Source organism: Hyla sarda, chromosome 6 (assembly GCF_029499605.1).
Source record: "Hyla sarda isolate aHylSar1 chromosome 6, aHylSar1.hap1, whole genome shotgun sequence".
NCBI classification, from domain to species: domain Eukaryota; kingdom Metazoa; phylum Chordata; class Amphibia; order Anura; family Hylidae; genus Hyla; species Hyla sarda.
This window is the reverse complement of record NC_079194.1, coordinates 274,121,148-274,137,858: the sequence shown is the minus strand read 5'-3', so window position 1 is coordinate 274,137,858 and position 16,711 is coordinate 274,121,148. Positions and strand designations below refer to the sequence as shown.

General features: G+C 41.6%; 1 protein-coding gene across 3 annotated transcripts in view; it reads right to left on the bottom strand.

Moving 5' to 3' along the window:
• The window catches only part of SPTBN2 (spectrin beta, non-erythrocytic 2), a 224,575-nt gene that overhangs the window by 10,395 nt on the left and 197,469 nt on the right, over positions 1–16,711 (bottom strand). For all 3 annotated transcript variants that reach the window (XM_056527360.1, XM_056527358.1, XM_056527359.1), the window contains 8 exons: positions 12,625–12,849; positions 12,439–12,528; positions 11,303–11,581; positions 9,525–9,655; positions 7,394–7,598; positions 6,888–7,262; positions 6,361–6,605; positions 6,135–6,273 (listed from right to left, as the gene is read on the bottom strand). In XM_056527360.1, the coding sequence (XP_056383335.1) occupies positions 6,135–6,273; positions 6,361–6,605; positions 6,888–7,262; positions 7,394–7,598; positions 9,525–9,655; positions 11,303–11,581; positions 12,439–12,528; positions 12,625–12,849 (1,689 nt within the window). The remainder of the gene's footprint in view (positions 1–6,134; positions 6,274–6,360; positions 6,606–6,887; positions 7,263–7,393; positions 7,599–9,524; positions 9,656–11,302; positions 11,582–12,438; positions 12,529–12,624; positions 12,850–16,711) is intronic.

Here is a 16,711-nt window from a genome sequence, read left to right as displayed (position 1 = left end):
GCCCACACCACTCCACACACAGGGACTTCCAGGGATTTTTCCATTTTCCCCTGCCTTCTTCCTTGCGTCTTTTGCCCTCTTGTTGAACTCTCTCCTCTCGGGATTTGCACCAGTCTTCTCTCGTGACGTGACGCAGCAACTCATTTAGGTAAGGACTGACTATTCCTACTTGAGCAATGGTTACTAACAATCACAATTCATGATAACTTTGTGTACTCCTGATATTTAGTCTAGCTAGCGTCCAGCCTAATTGGCCATTGTTGTCATGTCTGCGGTGTATTTATATACGTCTTATCTAGAACAATTCACATTTTTGCAAATATTTTATTATAATTTTTCATGTAACTGAAGAACACTGAAGAAGTGACACTTTGCTACAATGTAAAGTAGTGAGTGCACAGCCTGTATAACAGTGTTTAATGTAGTGTCCCCTCAAAACAGCACACAGCCAGTAATGTCTAAAGTGAGTACACTCCTAAGTGGAAATTTCCAAATTGGACCCAAAGTGTCAATATTTAGTGTGGCCACCATTATTTACTAGCACTGCCTTAACTTGTTAACCCCTTAAGGACGCAACCCATTTTGGCCTTAAGGACGCAGAAAATTTTATTTTTAAAGTTTTAATTTTTTCCTCCTCGCCTTCAAAAAATCATAACTCTTATATTTTCACTACACCAAAAGACAGAATTACTGTAAAGAGCACACCACAAATTATGTAATACATTTATTGAAAATGTTATATTGTGAACTCAATAAATAACGCACAAGACAAAAAAGGGCTAAAAACAATTAAAAAGCTCTAGCCGAGCATACCTCTACAACATGGGAGAGGGGCCATGAACCCCCTTCTCACCAAAGTCCCTCTCCTCTGATGGTCAATAATATGGCTGCTATGTAGTGGTGCTGACTATAGAATAATAGCACATACTGTAAATGAATAGATAAACCTCTACACTACACCATCAATACATGCAAACACCAAATAATATTTAAATAAATGAGCAGTGTACAGAAAAATAAATAAGTAAATAAATTAATATCACCAGTGCAAAGCAACCACAGAACAGAAGAGCCAAAATAATAGATGGTGGGATGGGACCCCTAAGCCTAAGCCTTAGGGGTCCCGTCCCACCATCTATTATTTTGGTGAGAAGGGGGTCCATGGCCCCTCTCCCATGTTGTAGAGGTATGCTCGGCTAGAGCTTTTTAATTGTTTTTAGCCCTTTTTTGTCTTGTGTGTTATATTCTGAACTCAAATAAAATTTTCTATACATTTATTACATAATTTGTGGTGTGCTCTCTTTACAGTAATTCTGTCTTTTGGTGTAGTAATAGTGTTTTTTTTACTGAGTAGTAGCACCCACCACATATATATCTTGGTGAGCCCCCCTTTTGTTTACAATATTCTCACTTATATTTTCATCCACAGACTAGTATGAGGGCTTGTTTTTTGCGCGACCAGTTGTCCATTGTAATGCCATCACTCACTTTACCATAAAATGTATGGCGCAAAAAAATACTATTTGTGTGGGGAAATTAAAAAGAAAACCGCAATTTTGCTAATTTTGGTAGGTTTCGTTTTCACGTCGTACAATTTATGGTAAAAGTGATGTGTGCTCTTTATTCTTTGGGTCAATACGATTAAAATGATACCCATGATAACATACTTTTCTATTACTGTTGCGCTTAAAAAAAATCACAAACTTTTTAACCAAATTACTACGTTTAAGATCCCCCTATTTTGAAGACCTCTAACTTTTTCATCTTTCCGTATAAGCGGCGGTATGAGGGCAAATTTCTGTACTTTTTATTGATACCATATTTGCTTATATAAAACTTTTAATACATTTTTTATACATTTTTTGGGGAATAAAATGTTATAAAAAAAAGCAGCTATTTTGGATTTTTTTTTTTACGTTCACGACATTCACCGTACGGTATCATTAACATTTTATTTTAATAGTTCAGATATTTGCGCACGCGGCGATACCAAATATGTATATAAAATATTTTCTTAACACTTTTTGTGGGTGAAATAGGGAAAATGGGGCAATTTACGTTATTTTGGGGGGGGAGGGGGTTTTTCACATTTTTTTTACTTTTATTTTTACACTTTAATAGTCCCCATAGGGGACTATTTAAAGCAATCATTCGATTGCTAATCCTGTTCAGTGCTATGTATAGGACATAGCACTGATCAGGGTTATCGGTCATCTTCTGCTCTGGTCTGCGGGAAGGCAGATAAGAGCAGAAGACTCCCGGAAGACAGCGGAGGCAGGTGAGGGGACCTCCGGCTGCAGTGCTGGATGATCGGATCGCCGCGGCAGCGCTGCGGGCGATCCGATCATCCAATTAAGTGACCGCGATGCTGCAGATGCCGTGATCGGTATTGATCACGGCATCTGAGGGGTTAATGGCGGACATCCACCGTATCGCAGATGTCCGCCATTACCGGCGGGTCCCTGGCTGCGATCAACAGCCAGGACCTGCCGCGCATGATCTGGGCATCGCTCCGATGCCCGCGGTTATGCTTAGTACGTAAATGTACGTCCTGGTGCGTTAAGTACCGCATCACCAGGACGTACATTTACGTCCTTCGTCGTATGGGTACCTGCACGTCCTGGTTCTGTTACTGGTGTTTAAAGTCCACTATGTCGCAATGGTGTTTAAAGTGCACAAAGTCGCAATGTCCCGATTAGCTAAGAGGATGGCAGAAGGGCCCTTACCTGCCTCCTCGCCATCAGATGGGTGATCCTCTGCTGCCTCCAGCCTCCGCAGACTGGAGCAACAGAGCATCGATAACACTGATCAATTCTATGGCATAGCATTGAAGATTGTGTGCAATCGAAAGATTACATATTATAGCCCCCTAAGGGGGCTGAAAAGAAAGCAGAAAGTAATAAAATGTGAACAAGCCCCTCCCCTAATAAAAGTTTGAATCACCCCATTTTCCCCATTTTTTTTTTTTTAAATAATATCAAAAATAAACATAAAAATATATGTGGTACTGCCACGTGTGTAAATGTCCGAACTATTAAAATATAAGGTTAGTTAAACCGCACGGTTGTTGGCATACACGTAAAAAACACCAAAGTAAAAAAAAATGGGCTTCGTCCTTAAGGGGAGCATGGAGATCACCAGAGCGTCACAGGTTGCCACTGGAGTCCTTGTGAGGACATTATGGAGCCGATAGATGTTACAGACCTTGTGCTCCCCCATCTTCTATTTGAGGATGCCTCACAAATTCTCAATAGGGTTTAGGTCTGCAGACATGCTTGGCCAGTCCATCATCTTTACCTTCAGCTTCTTTAACAAGACAGTGGTCTTATGTTGGAATGCTGCCCAGCGGACGAGTCTCCAAAGGGAGGGGATCAGTATGTCACAGTACATGTTGGCATTCATGGTTTCCTCAATGAACTGCAGCTGTCCAGTGCCAGCAACATTTATGCAGCCCCAGACCTTGACACTTCCTCTACCATGCTTGACAGTAGGCAAGAAAAACAGTTTCTTTGAACTCCTCACCTGGTTGACGCCACACACTCAAGTTTATTTTGGTCTCTTTGGACCACAGGATATGTTTCCAGTAATCCATATCCTTAGTCTGCTCATCTTCAGCAAACTGTTTGAAGGATTTTTTGTGCTTAATTTTTAGAAGAGGCTTCCTTCTAGGACAACAGCGATGCAGACCAATTTGATGCAGTGTGCTGTGTATGGTCTGAGCACTGACAGGCTGACCCCCCCCCCCACACACACACACTTCTTCAACCCCTGCAGCATAGCTGGTAGCACTCATACGTTTATTTCCCAAAGACAACCTTTGGATATGACGCTGAGCATGTGCACTTAGTTGACATGGTGAGGCCTGTCAGGGTGGAATCTGTCCTTTGTAAATGCTGTATGGTCTTGCCCACTGTGCTGCATTCTCAGTTTCAGGGTCCTGGAAATCATCTTTTAGCCTAGGCCATCTTTATGTAGAGCAAGAATTCTTTTTTTTATTTTGATCCTCAGGGAGTTCTTTGTCATAAAGAGTATTTAAGAGTGTGAGAACGATGATACCAAATTTAAGACACCTGCTCTCCATTCACACCCGATGTGGTAATACTAATGAGTAACATGACAATGGGGAGGAGATATGGCCAATTGGGCACAATTGGGACATTTCCACTTAGCTGTGTACTCCATTTGATTGTCAAGGTTTAGTCATTAACCCCTTAAGGACCAAGGACGTACCGGTACGTCCTTGGTCCTGCTCTTCTGATATAACGCGGAGTTACACAGTAACCCCGCGTCATATCATGGCGGGCCCGGCGTCATAGTGAAGCCGGGACCCGCCTCTAATAGCGCGCAGCGCCGATCGCGGCGCCGCGCGCTATTAACCCTTTAGCCGCGCGCTCAAAGCTGAGCCGCGCGGCTAAAAGTGAAAGTGAAAGGATAGCGGGCTGTTCGGGATAGCCGCGGCTAATCGCGGCATCCCGAACAGCTGACAGGACAGCGGGAGGGCCCCTTCCTGCCTCCTCGCTGTCCGATCGCCGAATGACTGCTCAGTGCCTGAGATCCAGGCATGAGCAGTCATCCGGCAGAATCGTTGATCACTGGTTTCTTATGAGAAACCAGTGATCAACATAGAAGATCAGTGTGTGCAGTGTTATAGGTCCCTATGGGACCTATAACACTGCAAAAAAAAAAGTGAAAAAAAAAAAGTTAATAAAGATCATTTAACTCCTCCCCTATTAAAAGTTTGAATCACCCCCCTTTTCCAATAAAAAAAAAAACACAGTGTAAATAAAAATAAAAATAAACATATGTGGTATCACCGCGTGCGGAAATGTCCGAATTATAAAAATATATCATTAATTAAACCGCTCGGTCAATGGCGTGCGCGCAAAAAAATTCCAAAGTCCAAAATAGTGCATTTTTGGTCACTTTTTATATCATTTAAAAATGAATAAAAAGTGATCAATAAGTCCTATCAATGCAAAAATGGTACCGTTAAAAACTTCAGATCACGGCGCAAAAAATGAGCCCTCATACCGCCCCATACACGGAAAAATAAAAAAGTTATAGGGGTCAGAAGATGACAATTTTAAACGTATTAATTTTCCTGCATGTAGTTATGATTTTTTCCAGAAGTCCGACAAAATCAAACCTATATAAGTAGGGTATCATTTTAATTGTATGGACCTACAGAATACATATCAGGTGTCATTTTTACCGAAAAATGTACTACGTAGAAACGGAAGCCCCCAAAAGTTACAAAACAGCGTTTTTTTTTCAATTTTGTCGCACAATGATTTTTTTTCCCGCTTCACCATAGATTTTTGGGCAAAATGACTCACGTCATTACAAAGTAGAATTGGTGGCGCAAAAAATAAGCCATCATATGGATTTTTAGGTGTAAATTTGAAAGAGTTATGATTTTTTAAAGGCAAGGAGCAAAAAACGAAAATGCAAAAACGGAAAAACCTCCGGTCCTTAAGGGGTTAAAGGGGTACTCCACCCCTAGACATCTTATCCACTATCCTTTGGATAGGGGATAAGATGTCTGACCCCCGCGATCTCCCTGCTGCACCCTACGTTTGTTTAAAGCGCTGGGTGCAGCGCCGGAGCACCTGTGACTAGTGACATCACAGCCACGCCTCCTCAATGCAAGTCTATGGGAGGGGGCATGATGGCCGTCCCCAGCCTCGGCCCCACATCGCCTGTCATCCGGCACAGAGCGAAGTTTGCACCGGATGTCTGGGGTGCCGCATCCGAGATCAGGGGAGTCCACAGCAGTGGGACCCCCACGATCAGACATCTTATCCCCTTTCTTTTGGATAAGATGTCTAGGGGCTGAGTACCCCTTTAATGACTGTGTGTTAAATTATTTTGAGGGGACACAACATTGAACACAGTTATACAGGCTGTGCACTCACTACTTTACATTGTAGCAGAGGGTCATGTCTTTAGTGTTGTCCCATGAATAGATATAACATAATTAAGAAAATGTGAGGGATGTTCTCCTTAACGTACACAGATACACTAATGTTAGACAATGGTTTCATTGAGGGACTAATAACACAAAACAAATTAGCAGGCTGAACCTGATGCACCCTGGTCTATTCTCAATACAACCACGTTCAGGTAGTAGTTACCTTGTCCGATGCATAGTGATTCTTCTCTAGGAGAGAGTTTCCAAGGTTTATGCAGGTAGTAAAGCTGTCTGCCCGAGCATCCACCTCTGCTTTAATGCTTAAGTGATTTTTAATGACTAAATCAGCTGATGATACATCCCTATGTATGTAAAAAAAATTAAATGTTAAGGATGGTATTGAATCTAGATAACATTAAAAAAAAAAAAACATTAAAACGGAGTCTAACCGTGGTTTTTCTTGAGCATCAATCTGAAGGTTGACATCATCCATCCATAGCATAAGATCTCTAACCATCCTGAAAAAGCGAAATTTCTCCACAGTGTCCAAAAGCAGCTGTCGGCGTGTGCTACTTGCATCTTGCAGTTCGCCCCAGGCTTCAGATACTGCCTGTTCATGCCTGTTGATGTCTGCAGCCTTTTCACCGGCGTATGCTTTCTGGAGCCGAGCAGCATCCTCCTGAACCTGTTTTACCTTTAAAAAATAAAATAAAATAAAAACTATTAGAAATTATTACAATTTCAATTCAACATTTAAAGCATTTGCCCAGAATAAAAATATTCTGTATTATAAGATAACATGATTACTCTATGAAACACAAGCAAGAGAGGGTTATAAAAAATATTGTGGATCAGTTAAGTGGGCGTGGATATAAGCTCCTACGTGTACTATAATGCTAATAGAAGTTAGTTAACCTTGTGGTGGTGGGTAAAATAAATATCTAACTGTACATTACAAACTTTAGCGATGGCTTACCTGTGCACTAAGAGCTTGTATGTCATGTTCAAATGTGGTGTGCATGCGTTGCATAGCCTCTGCTGTGTTGAGGTCTCTTCCAGTCTCTTCTGGTATTTGCTTTTGTTTGTCCTTTATCTGACCCAAAGTTTCTCTGGCATCCTGGTAGAAGCGGTGAAGCTCATAGGAGGCTGCCAACATCTGGCTACGTGTATCAATCATTTCCAGAAGGTCAGCCCAGGCTTCATTGAGTCCATCCTTCCATTCAGCCACAGTGGCATTTTCAGAATGTCCAGAGGAAATGAGATCATCAGCCATAAGGTTGACGGCATCTACACGTTCCTGTCCAATGTTACTTGTGTCACGAGAGAATTCACGGAACTTATCTCTTAGCATCTGGTTGAGAAAACAATATTATACAATAAAATAAATATTTTAAAAATATTGATAAAGCTGCACCTGAAATGTTATCTTAATGAGAGTAATACAAATTTCAGATGTTACGACGGTAGGAAAAATGTCCCTACCGTTACATGCTCATAATCCTGTCCCAACTCATGAGAAGCCGCCACAACTTCACGCTCAGAGATCCAGTGCTCCAAGTCTTCTACATCTCTCCTAAGTTGGCAGAGTCTCTGGTGTTCCTGCAGCTTCCCTCTTCTCTCTTCTGCCAGGTCTTTCAGACTAGCATATAGCTTGTCAACTTGCCCCTGGCGCAAGGTAATCCGGTCACTATGAACAAAGAATATACATTTCTTTAAATTGTTATATCACTCCATATTACTGCGTATGCACATGTTAACTAAAAGCAAACATGAATACAGTATTTTTTATTTTATTTTTTTGCATGAAACAAGAAAACCTGTTTTATCATTGTAAAAAATAAAAATTTCTCTAATATACTTTATTTGTCACTTCCTCTCCATTGTATCCTGTCTAGGCAATTCTCCGCGAGCTACTGAAAATATATCAGCAACAACTCTACAAATCTTTCTGGTAGTTTGCTACAATGTATCAGTCTTGAGAAAAGTTGTAAATGTGTCCCTCCAGATGTATTCTTCCACTGGTTTGACATCAGGTGTGGATAGATGCCTGTGCACACTGGGTGGTAATAGTTGTCAAGGCACGAGTAGTCAGAGTTTTCAGATGCAAATTCATTATTGAAAATTGGTCAAACAACCGGCTTCAAAGATCCAGGACAATGTACAAGAAATTTCTTTTGTCTTCAGAAGTATATTCTGCATACACCATGCCCTCTCCCTACCTGTCTCTTCAGGGAGGGAGACCTGAAGGTTAAGTACGATGTAGGATGACTGCCCCAAAAACGCTATGAGAAGCCTACTACACGAGCTCCTGCAGCTACAGCACTTATCTTTTGACACCATTACCGTACATTATCCAAAGCTCTTGGTCCAGGATCTCTCCTGTTGAATTGTGCATAAGTCGCAGAGGGCAGAACAATGATAAACAATAAAATTATACAAATCTAGTTACCTGCAGTTCTAAACTACTTAAATGTGTGATTAAATGGACACAAAACGAGTAAATAAGGAAAAAAATTAGATAGAAAATTAATATTTCTATATTAAAACTCAACATCTCATATGTATATGGAATATTAGAGCAATATCATAGAACTTCATAGAAGGTTAGCTTGTGACCTCCCTCTGTCAGATTGGACAGCCACTGCCAAGCGTAACTTTTGCCTTGTGGGAATCTGAAACATTCAGTAAATGCTGTGCAAAAAAGGCTAATTATTCTTAAGTAGGCCAAGCCATGTCCCATATACAGACTAATAATACCAAATTACTTTCTAAAGTAGGGTAACCTTAAAAAAGTATATTTTCTTCCAAGACATTTAACAGGTTCACTTCAGCTACTTAATGAATTTTACCAATCAAAAGAAATATATGAGAAACTACACCAGATATAAAAATGAGGGATCGACCGATCGATGTTTTAGGGCCGATACCAATAATATGTGAACTTTGAGGCCGATAGCCGATAACTTATACCAATATTCCAGTATAAGTTATCGGCTATTGAACCTCCCCCCCCGGCCCCGCAGAAGCCGCTGCAGATCAATGATTCAAAGCGGGCGCTTTAAATCAATGAACTGCAATGGCTTTTGTGGGGCCAGAGACCGCCGCTGCCACCCGCTACTCTCCCCCTGCCTATCCTGGGGTCCTCCCTAGTCCAACCACCACCACTGCCCCATCGCCTCCCCCATCCCCGGTTTTATAATTACCTGTTCCCGGGGTCCGCGCTACTTCTGGCTCCGGCGGCGTCCTGAGCTGTCACTGTGCGCACTGACGGTGACGTCGCGTTGATTACGTCACTCGTCATTGCGCAGCGCATAGCAATAGCGAAGGACGTCGCAGGAGCCAGAAGTAGCGCGGACCCTGGGAACAGGTAATAATAAAACCGGGGATGGGGGAGGCAATGGGGCAGAAGCGGTCTCGGGCCGGGGCACTATCGACAAGGTAATTGCCGATACCGATAATGTAAAAAAATCGGGAATATCGGCTGATAATATTGGCCAAACCGATAATCGGTCGATCCCTATTAAAAATGCATTCTAAGATCACAGTTCATGTTCATTCACATTAACAATGTACATCCAATAATATTATACATTTTTGGCAGCTCAAGATTTACCTTTCTGGGTGGCCTCTGGAGACCATGTCTCTGCTGGAGTTGGCTAGTTGGTGAATGGTTTCAGCATAATCATCAAGAGCCTGCTCCATAACCAAGTGTTTCTTTAGCATTGCCTGAGCGCCAATCTCATCCTGTACAAGAGTAGGCAAGTAAGTTCAGGTGTCATTGCAGAACATATACACAGAGAGTTATCAAAACCTGTCCAGAAGAAAAGTTGCTGAGTTGCCCATAGCAACCAATCAGATCGCTTCTTTCCTTTTTGAAAAGGCCTCTGAAAAATGAAAAAAGCAATCTGGTTGCTATGGGCAACTTAGCAACATTTCCTCTGGACAGATTTTGATAAATCTCCCCTGTTTTGTTTGAAGCAGCAATTATAGAGCATGAAAATGATCTAAAGAATGGCGTCAGGTGGGGATTACTGTAACAGGCAGATATACGTCAAAGTATATAATAATCGGAATGTACTTGATGGAGAAAGTGTCTTGGAGAAGATGGAGCATTTGTCTTCCTTCAGGGGAGCTTTTACAAAAGAATAGAAAGGCTGCAGATGCCAGAAAAGCCTGACAGTGATTTACCTCAGGGTCCTTTAACCCCTTAAGGACTGAGCCCTTTTTCACCTTAAGGACTGAGTTTTTTTTTGCACATCTGACCACTGTCACTTTATGCATTAAATAACTCTGGGATGCTTTTACTGTTCATTCTGATTCAGAGATTGTTTTTTCGTGATTCAACTTTAACATCATGGTACATTTTTCTCAGCACCCCCCTCGGAGATGTGCCGGGATGCCTGGCAGGGGACCGAAATTCCCACCTGTACGCCCTCAGTCCTTAAGGGGTTAAAGAAACACTCATTTGGACAAACTATTTCTATGTTGTCCAGCTATGCCCTGAGATCAACTGCAATCGGGAGTTTCAGCCGAGTGAAGCGCACAGCAGTGTGCGCCACACTCATCCGCTGTCACTTAAACCTGGCTCATCCCCCAACTGACAGTATAAAGGTATACTAAAGGTAGGATCACACTTAACTGATCCGCAGCATATTTTATGCTGCGGATCCGCTGGTGATCCGACCCATAATGTGCCTTCAGCTGTTGCCCCAGCTCTCGCCCCACTCCCTGGCCTGCTCACAGTGGAAATCTGCCGCTCCAAGCAGCCACACAGGGGGCCTGCGAGTCCCAGCGCGTATGTACAGCGTACAGCTGCTCCGCGATGTCTGAGTAAACTAAAGTGCACTCGGTGACTCGAAGACCCCTGTGTGGCTGCTCTGAGCGGCGCATTGCCACTGTGAGCAGGCCAGGGGGTGGGGTGAGGTGAGGCAGGGAAACAACTGGTTACCAGCGGGTCCGCAGCCTAAAATACGCTCTGGATCCATTACGTCTGACCCTACCCTTAATGTGTAATCTGGTAACACAGGGCACCAAGTATGGAAAGGAACAGGTAATGCTATTGTGTGAAAGCCTTTACAATTCAGTGCAGAATTGTATGAACAAATTGTGTATGGTCTCAGGTGTTTAGCAGTGGGCCTGCACCTGACAGCTAGGGAAGCTATGATGTATAGTGACTAGACAGACAAGAACGTCATTTGTACTGTTGATGTGAACAGCTTTGTCTGGATGAGAAGCAAATAAAACTTGATGAAGCCAGTTTAAACAGAAAGCCCAAGCTGAGAACTAAAATGTTGGCGTGCTGGTGTACCAAAGAGCCAGCTAAGCCAGGAGACAGTGTTTCATGTGAGCTAATTCCTCCTGATAATGTTATGTTACCTATAAGTAACCAACCTTGGCCTTCTCTTCTGACATCATGTGCAGCTCCTGTTCTCCCATCCATGCTTCAGCCTCTGCAGCATCAGCATAAAACTGTTGTGCAGAAAGGGATTCTTCAAGACGAGCGTGCCGCTTTGCAGTTTCTGCTGTAAGCTCTTCCCATGTGCTTCCCAGCAATTCCAGCCTTTCTCCTATTTCCTGAGCATCTAGAGCACTGTTCTTAACCATAGATTTCCCCCTTTCTAAAATATCGTCAATCCGCGGCTGATGTCCTTGAATCTCCTTTTGCAGTGTCTGTGGGACAGAAAAGCCAAAAATTACATCATATAATTACATCAATAATTACAGCAATAATAAAAGGAGCGTTTATTAATTCTGGCCACGTACTGTGCAAGGAAAAAAACCAAAGTGTTTCATTGCCAAACTAATCTGCTGCCCCTTCACTCTCAAGATTGAGAGGGTCCAGGCCATCAAAACCCCACAGATCAGAAAGCAAAAACAATTCCTAGCTATATGCCACCATATTCTACGATGGAAAAACATCTAGAATTATTCTCACATTGTTACTTAAGTTAGCCATACACATACAACATTTTGACAGGTAAAATCAATGTGTATGGATGGCGACTACCTAATGAGAGAGGTCATGGTAGAGAAGGCGGCTGGATTTCAACATTGCTGATCCTTTTGTTCTCAGAGGAGATAAGCCGCAACTAGGTGTTTGGCAGCTGCTTTCTTCAAACTGTTCTTCAAACCGCAAGCACACTCACACTTGACTGAACTGAGCATGCATCTTTATGGGGAGTTAGGAAAGACAGCAGTCTGAAGTGTATGGCCAACTTTATTAAGAGACGTTTTATGATGTTTAAATTACACCATGCAAAGCCATGAAGCTAAAAACTTAACATAAACAATGAGAAGTTAATGCTTTACTAAATCATCCTGAGAATGTGTGTCCTCCATGTATTGACACTATGATTATTTGAATAAAGAAACACTTTTTTTGTGTTATTAATTTCTTAATAAATTTGTTATTTATTTCTATTTAAGTTCTGGTAACATCCCAGTATGGTTTGGTGAATGACCATAAATGTTTATGGTGGAAAAGCCAATGTAACTATTCCCCGTGTTAATAACTTTCTGCAGCTTACCTGGTTTTTCTTTATAAGTAATTGTACAGAAGGAAGATCCTTCCCATGTTCTGTAGAAATGGCCATTGGCTTCCTTTCCTTTACCCAGAGCTGTGAGAAAACAAACAAATAGTTAATATCAGTCATGTACTAATATGCAGTTTATCAAAAAAGGAGAAGCTTTAAAGTAGATGTGGCATTCCTTACTATTTCATCTTCCAAATCTCTATTAAATTGGTGTCCCTCCTTCGATGCCAGCAACAAATTTTTCCGCTCATTCAGAGGCGCACGTAGTTCTGTGAATTTGGAGGCGACTGTCCTGTTCTTTGAGTCTACTTCTACAATGTTTGCATCTTCTTGGCCAAGTGCCTGAGCCTGGCTCTGGATAGCCTCTAGCTCTTTTTCTCTGACCTCCATCTGGTTCTCCAACATCTGAAAACATAGTAAAAGAAAGGTGTGAGCACCAGGAACACCTGACCCGACCACACAGTGCTGGCACATCTAGGACATCCTGAGCTACTGCCTGTACACAGCTGAGTATAGGTAGTAGCCTAAAGGGGTTCTCCACTGCCCTGTCTTCCGGAGCTCCGCTCGTAGCGTCCGGAAGTTTATTACTCCGGACGCTGTGTGCGGGCTTCCGTCTTCGAGGCCGCCCCCTCGTGACGTCACGCCCGCCCCCTCAACTAAAGTCTATGGGAAGGGGGCGCGACAGCTGTAAAACTTCCGGACGTTGCGAGCGGAGCTCCGGAAGACAGGGCAGTGGAGAACCCCTTTAAGATGACATAGCTGCACCTGCACTGAGATTCTATAACAGAAAGGGGCCAATAAGGTGAAATCAATAAATAAATATAGATTACAACCCTAAAATTTTGTAAATAAAAATATGGTATAGTCACAGTTAGGCTGCATTCACACCATGTTTTTGCAGTACAGTTCCTGTATACCTTTTCAATTTGAAAACCGTATGGAACCGTATTGAAAACCGTATGCATTGACTCTACATTGAAAAACCTATGCCAAACGATGCATCCGGTTGCATTAGTTTTGCATCTTGTACGGTTTTGTCCATTTTTTTTCCCGTACCCAAAACCGTAGCCTACCACAGTTTTTGGTCAGAGTGAAAAACCGTATTGAAACCGCATATGTTTTTTTTAAAACATGGGAGTCAATGGGAACAGTAGAGAACCGTATGTGCGCACAGTTCCATCCGGTTTGCACCATATGGTTTTTGGCTTTGCAGTTTTTTTCTTGAAATTTTAATCAAACAAGTAAAACTTTATTCATAACGGAATGAAAAGTTAAAAACCTATATGTTTTTTTCTTTTAAAAACGGATGCAATTTTTCAAACCGTATATGGTTTTTAACTGTATACGGGTTAAAATTTGTACACACATTTTGATACAGTTTAGTACGGTTTTAAGGAATAATTTTTTAATCAAAAACCTGATAGAGGAACTGCATTGCAAAAACGTGGCGTGACTGCACCCTTAAGCTAAGTTTTTGGCCCCTTTGGCATTTTTTTCAAAATTTGATGGGTACCCAAAGAAAAAAAAAAAAAAAAGGATGCAGTAGGGATGGGAAAATATGTATTTAACAAAATTTGTATTTATTTTTTATACCAAAATTTTTATAGATTTTTAATTAAGTGTGTGTCACTTTTTTCTCTCTATTTTTTTAGGTAGTACTACTACTCCCAGCATGGAACAGACTGTTCCATGATGGGAGTAGTAGTACCTGTACTAATAGACATATTGCCCGGGGTGTCACTCCTGACACCCAATGCGATTCCCCTATCTATTGCAGAGATGCGGAGCAGCTCTGTACAGCGCTTTGCTCTGTACTCCGGCCAGTGATGTGAACAGAACATCACTCATTCATATTTTCCGCCCAGAGTGGGGATTGGCCGGATGGTGGCAGCCAATCACAGCTCTCAGAGGGAAATATGAATCAATTATGTTCTATTCTTATAACTGGCCGGAGTACAGATCAAAGATGCGGAGCGCAGGAGAAAGCCGCTCCGCATCTCTGCAATAGATAGGACGATCACATTGGGAGTCAGGAGTGACACCCGCTATGATTTATCCTTAACTGCAGGTACTACTACTCCAAACATGGAGCACACTCTGCTTCATGCTGGGAGCTGTAGTACCTGCATTAATAGACAGATCAAAGCAATTGATCTGTCTATTAATGCAGGTACTACAGTTCCCAGCATGGAGCAGAGTGCGCTCCATGTTGGGAGCAGTAGTACTTGCAGTTAAGGAAAGATCACAGTGGGTGTCACTCCTGACACCCGCTGTGATCCTCCTGTATAATTTATAGATGCAGCCCGCCGCTCTTCTATGGTCCCCTGCACTGACGTATATATACACATATTCATATATCCCACAGAGAGTTGTGATTTGCTGGAACCATCTGGCCAATCACAGCTCTCTGCGGGAAATATGAATAGGTGTATATATATGTCAGTGCAGGGGACCATAGAAGAGTGGCCGGCCGCATCTATACATTATATAGAAGGATGGCAACGGACCCGGGGTGATCTGTCAATTAGAACAGGTACTACTACTCCCATCATGGAACAGTGTGTGTTCCATGCTGGGAGTAGTAGTACTACCTTATAAAAAAAAAATAGGGAAAAACACCCACCCAAACACACTACATTTTTATTGTCAGCTACATTTTTAGTTGCCTGCCCGCCCACATCCCGCCCACATAAATTGATCAGTTTAAAAATTTATAAAAATTTCGATATAAAAAAAAGATACATTTAGTTAAATACAATTTTTTCCATCACTACTGTATCTTTTTTATTATTATTTTTTTATGGTACCCTATAAAATTTGATAAAAAAAAAAAAAAAAAAAAAAGGTAAGTCCAAAAAAGAATATAAACCGCCTGCAAAAACGTCAAGATTTTAAACCCACATGGCGTTTTTCTTGGCTTTTCTTTTACTCCCATAGACTTCTATGGGAGAAAAACGCCACAATTTCAGAGAACAAAATGCCATCGGCTCAACGGTTTTGCTTAACAGACAAATTTCTAATTGATTTATAGCCAACATCTGGCCGCAGTGTTTTTTGGCCGAAAAAACGCCATGCGGCAGAATTGGTGTTTCCCCCCCCCCAAAAAACAAGAGGAATTCCAGCCTTACACTAATTTTAGGGAGCATAAGTAAAAAGCAGTCTAAAAGTTCCTAGATTAACAACACATTTTTCATCTTATCATGTGTATTATTTCTTCTCCTCATGGATAAACAAATGAGAAATCAGCCATGTTTTTCATTCTTGTGACGTTCTCAAGAACTTACACGAAAATTGAAAGATAGGTGCTAACAGGGCACTTTCATTACAGTAAACTCATGGGGGGACATTTATCAAAGCATTTAGTAGGTTTTTTTGCTTACAATTGTCGCAAAAAAGTCGCATGCACGACTACTCTTATCTTTTGTGCGACTTTTTGATTGTGCAGTGCCCTAAGACTTTTTGATTGTGCAGTGCTCTAAGCAAAAAAAAAGCAACATAAAAATAAAAAATTGCTTACCAAAGCAAAAAGTAACTTTTGCCCTTCAGTGGTCAGAGATTTATCAAGTGCGAAAGTCGCAAAAAAGTCACATTGCATGAAAAAACCTACTAAATTTACTCCAGCTCAGACATGGAGCAGAAAAGCCACTACCAGAGCAAAAAAAAAAATGAATTGCTTACGTGAAAGAAGTTTATCAACAGGCTGAAGCAAGATGATAAATAAGTCGCGCGTAAGCAAAAAAAAAATAAAAAATTGCAAGGAAAAAAGAAATAAAGAAATACAAAAGCAAACATTGATAAATGTCCCCTATGGTGACTATTCCAAATGGCTGCATGTAACTTCAAATGCATTTGATGACTTATTGGGAATACCAAGAAGTGGTATGCATCAAACATATATCATATAGAGTCTAGACCAGTGTTTCCCAACTGGGGTGCCTCCAGCTGTTGCAAAACTACAACTCCCAGTATGCCCAGACAGCAACAGCTGTAAGCACCCTGGTTGGGAAACACCGGTTTAGCATGTGTCCAGCCGAAAGTCAGATAAGTACGGATCATTTTCAGACCATGAGTCACTAGCTTACTCTGTCCGGCTTTATGGATTTAAAGGGGTATTCCAGGAATTTTTTTTATTTGACTATGCTACAGGGGCTGTAAAGTTAGTGTAGTTCATATTATAATGTCTGTACCTGTGTGTGACTGTTTTCTCACAATTATTATGTGATTTTCACCACAATATTTATTTTTAACAGCATACAAAATGACTGTT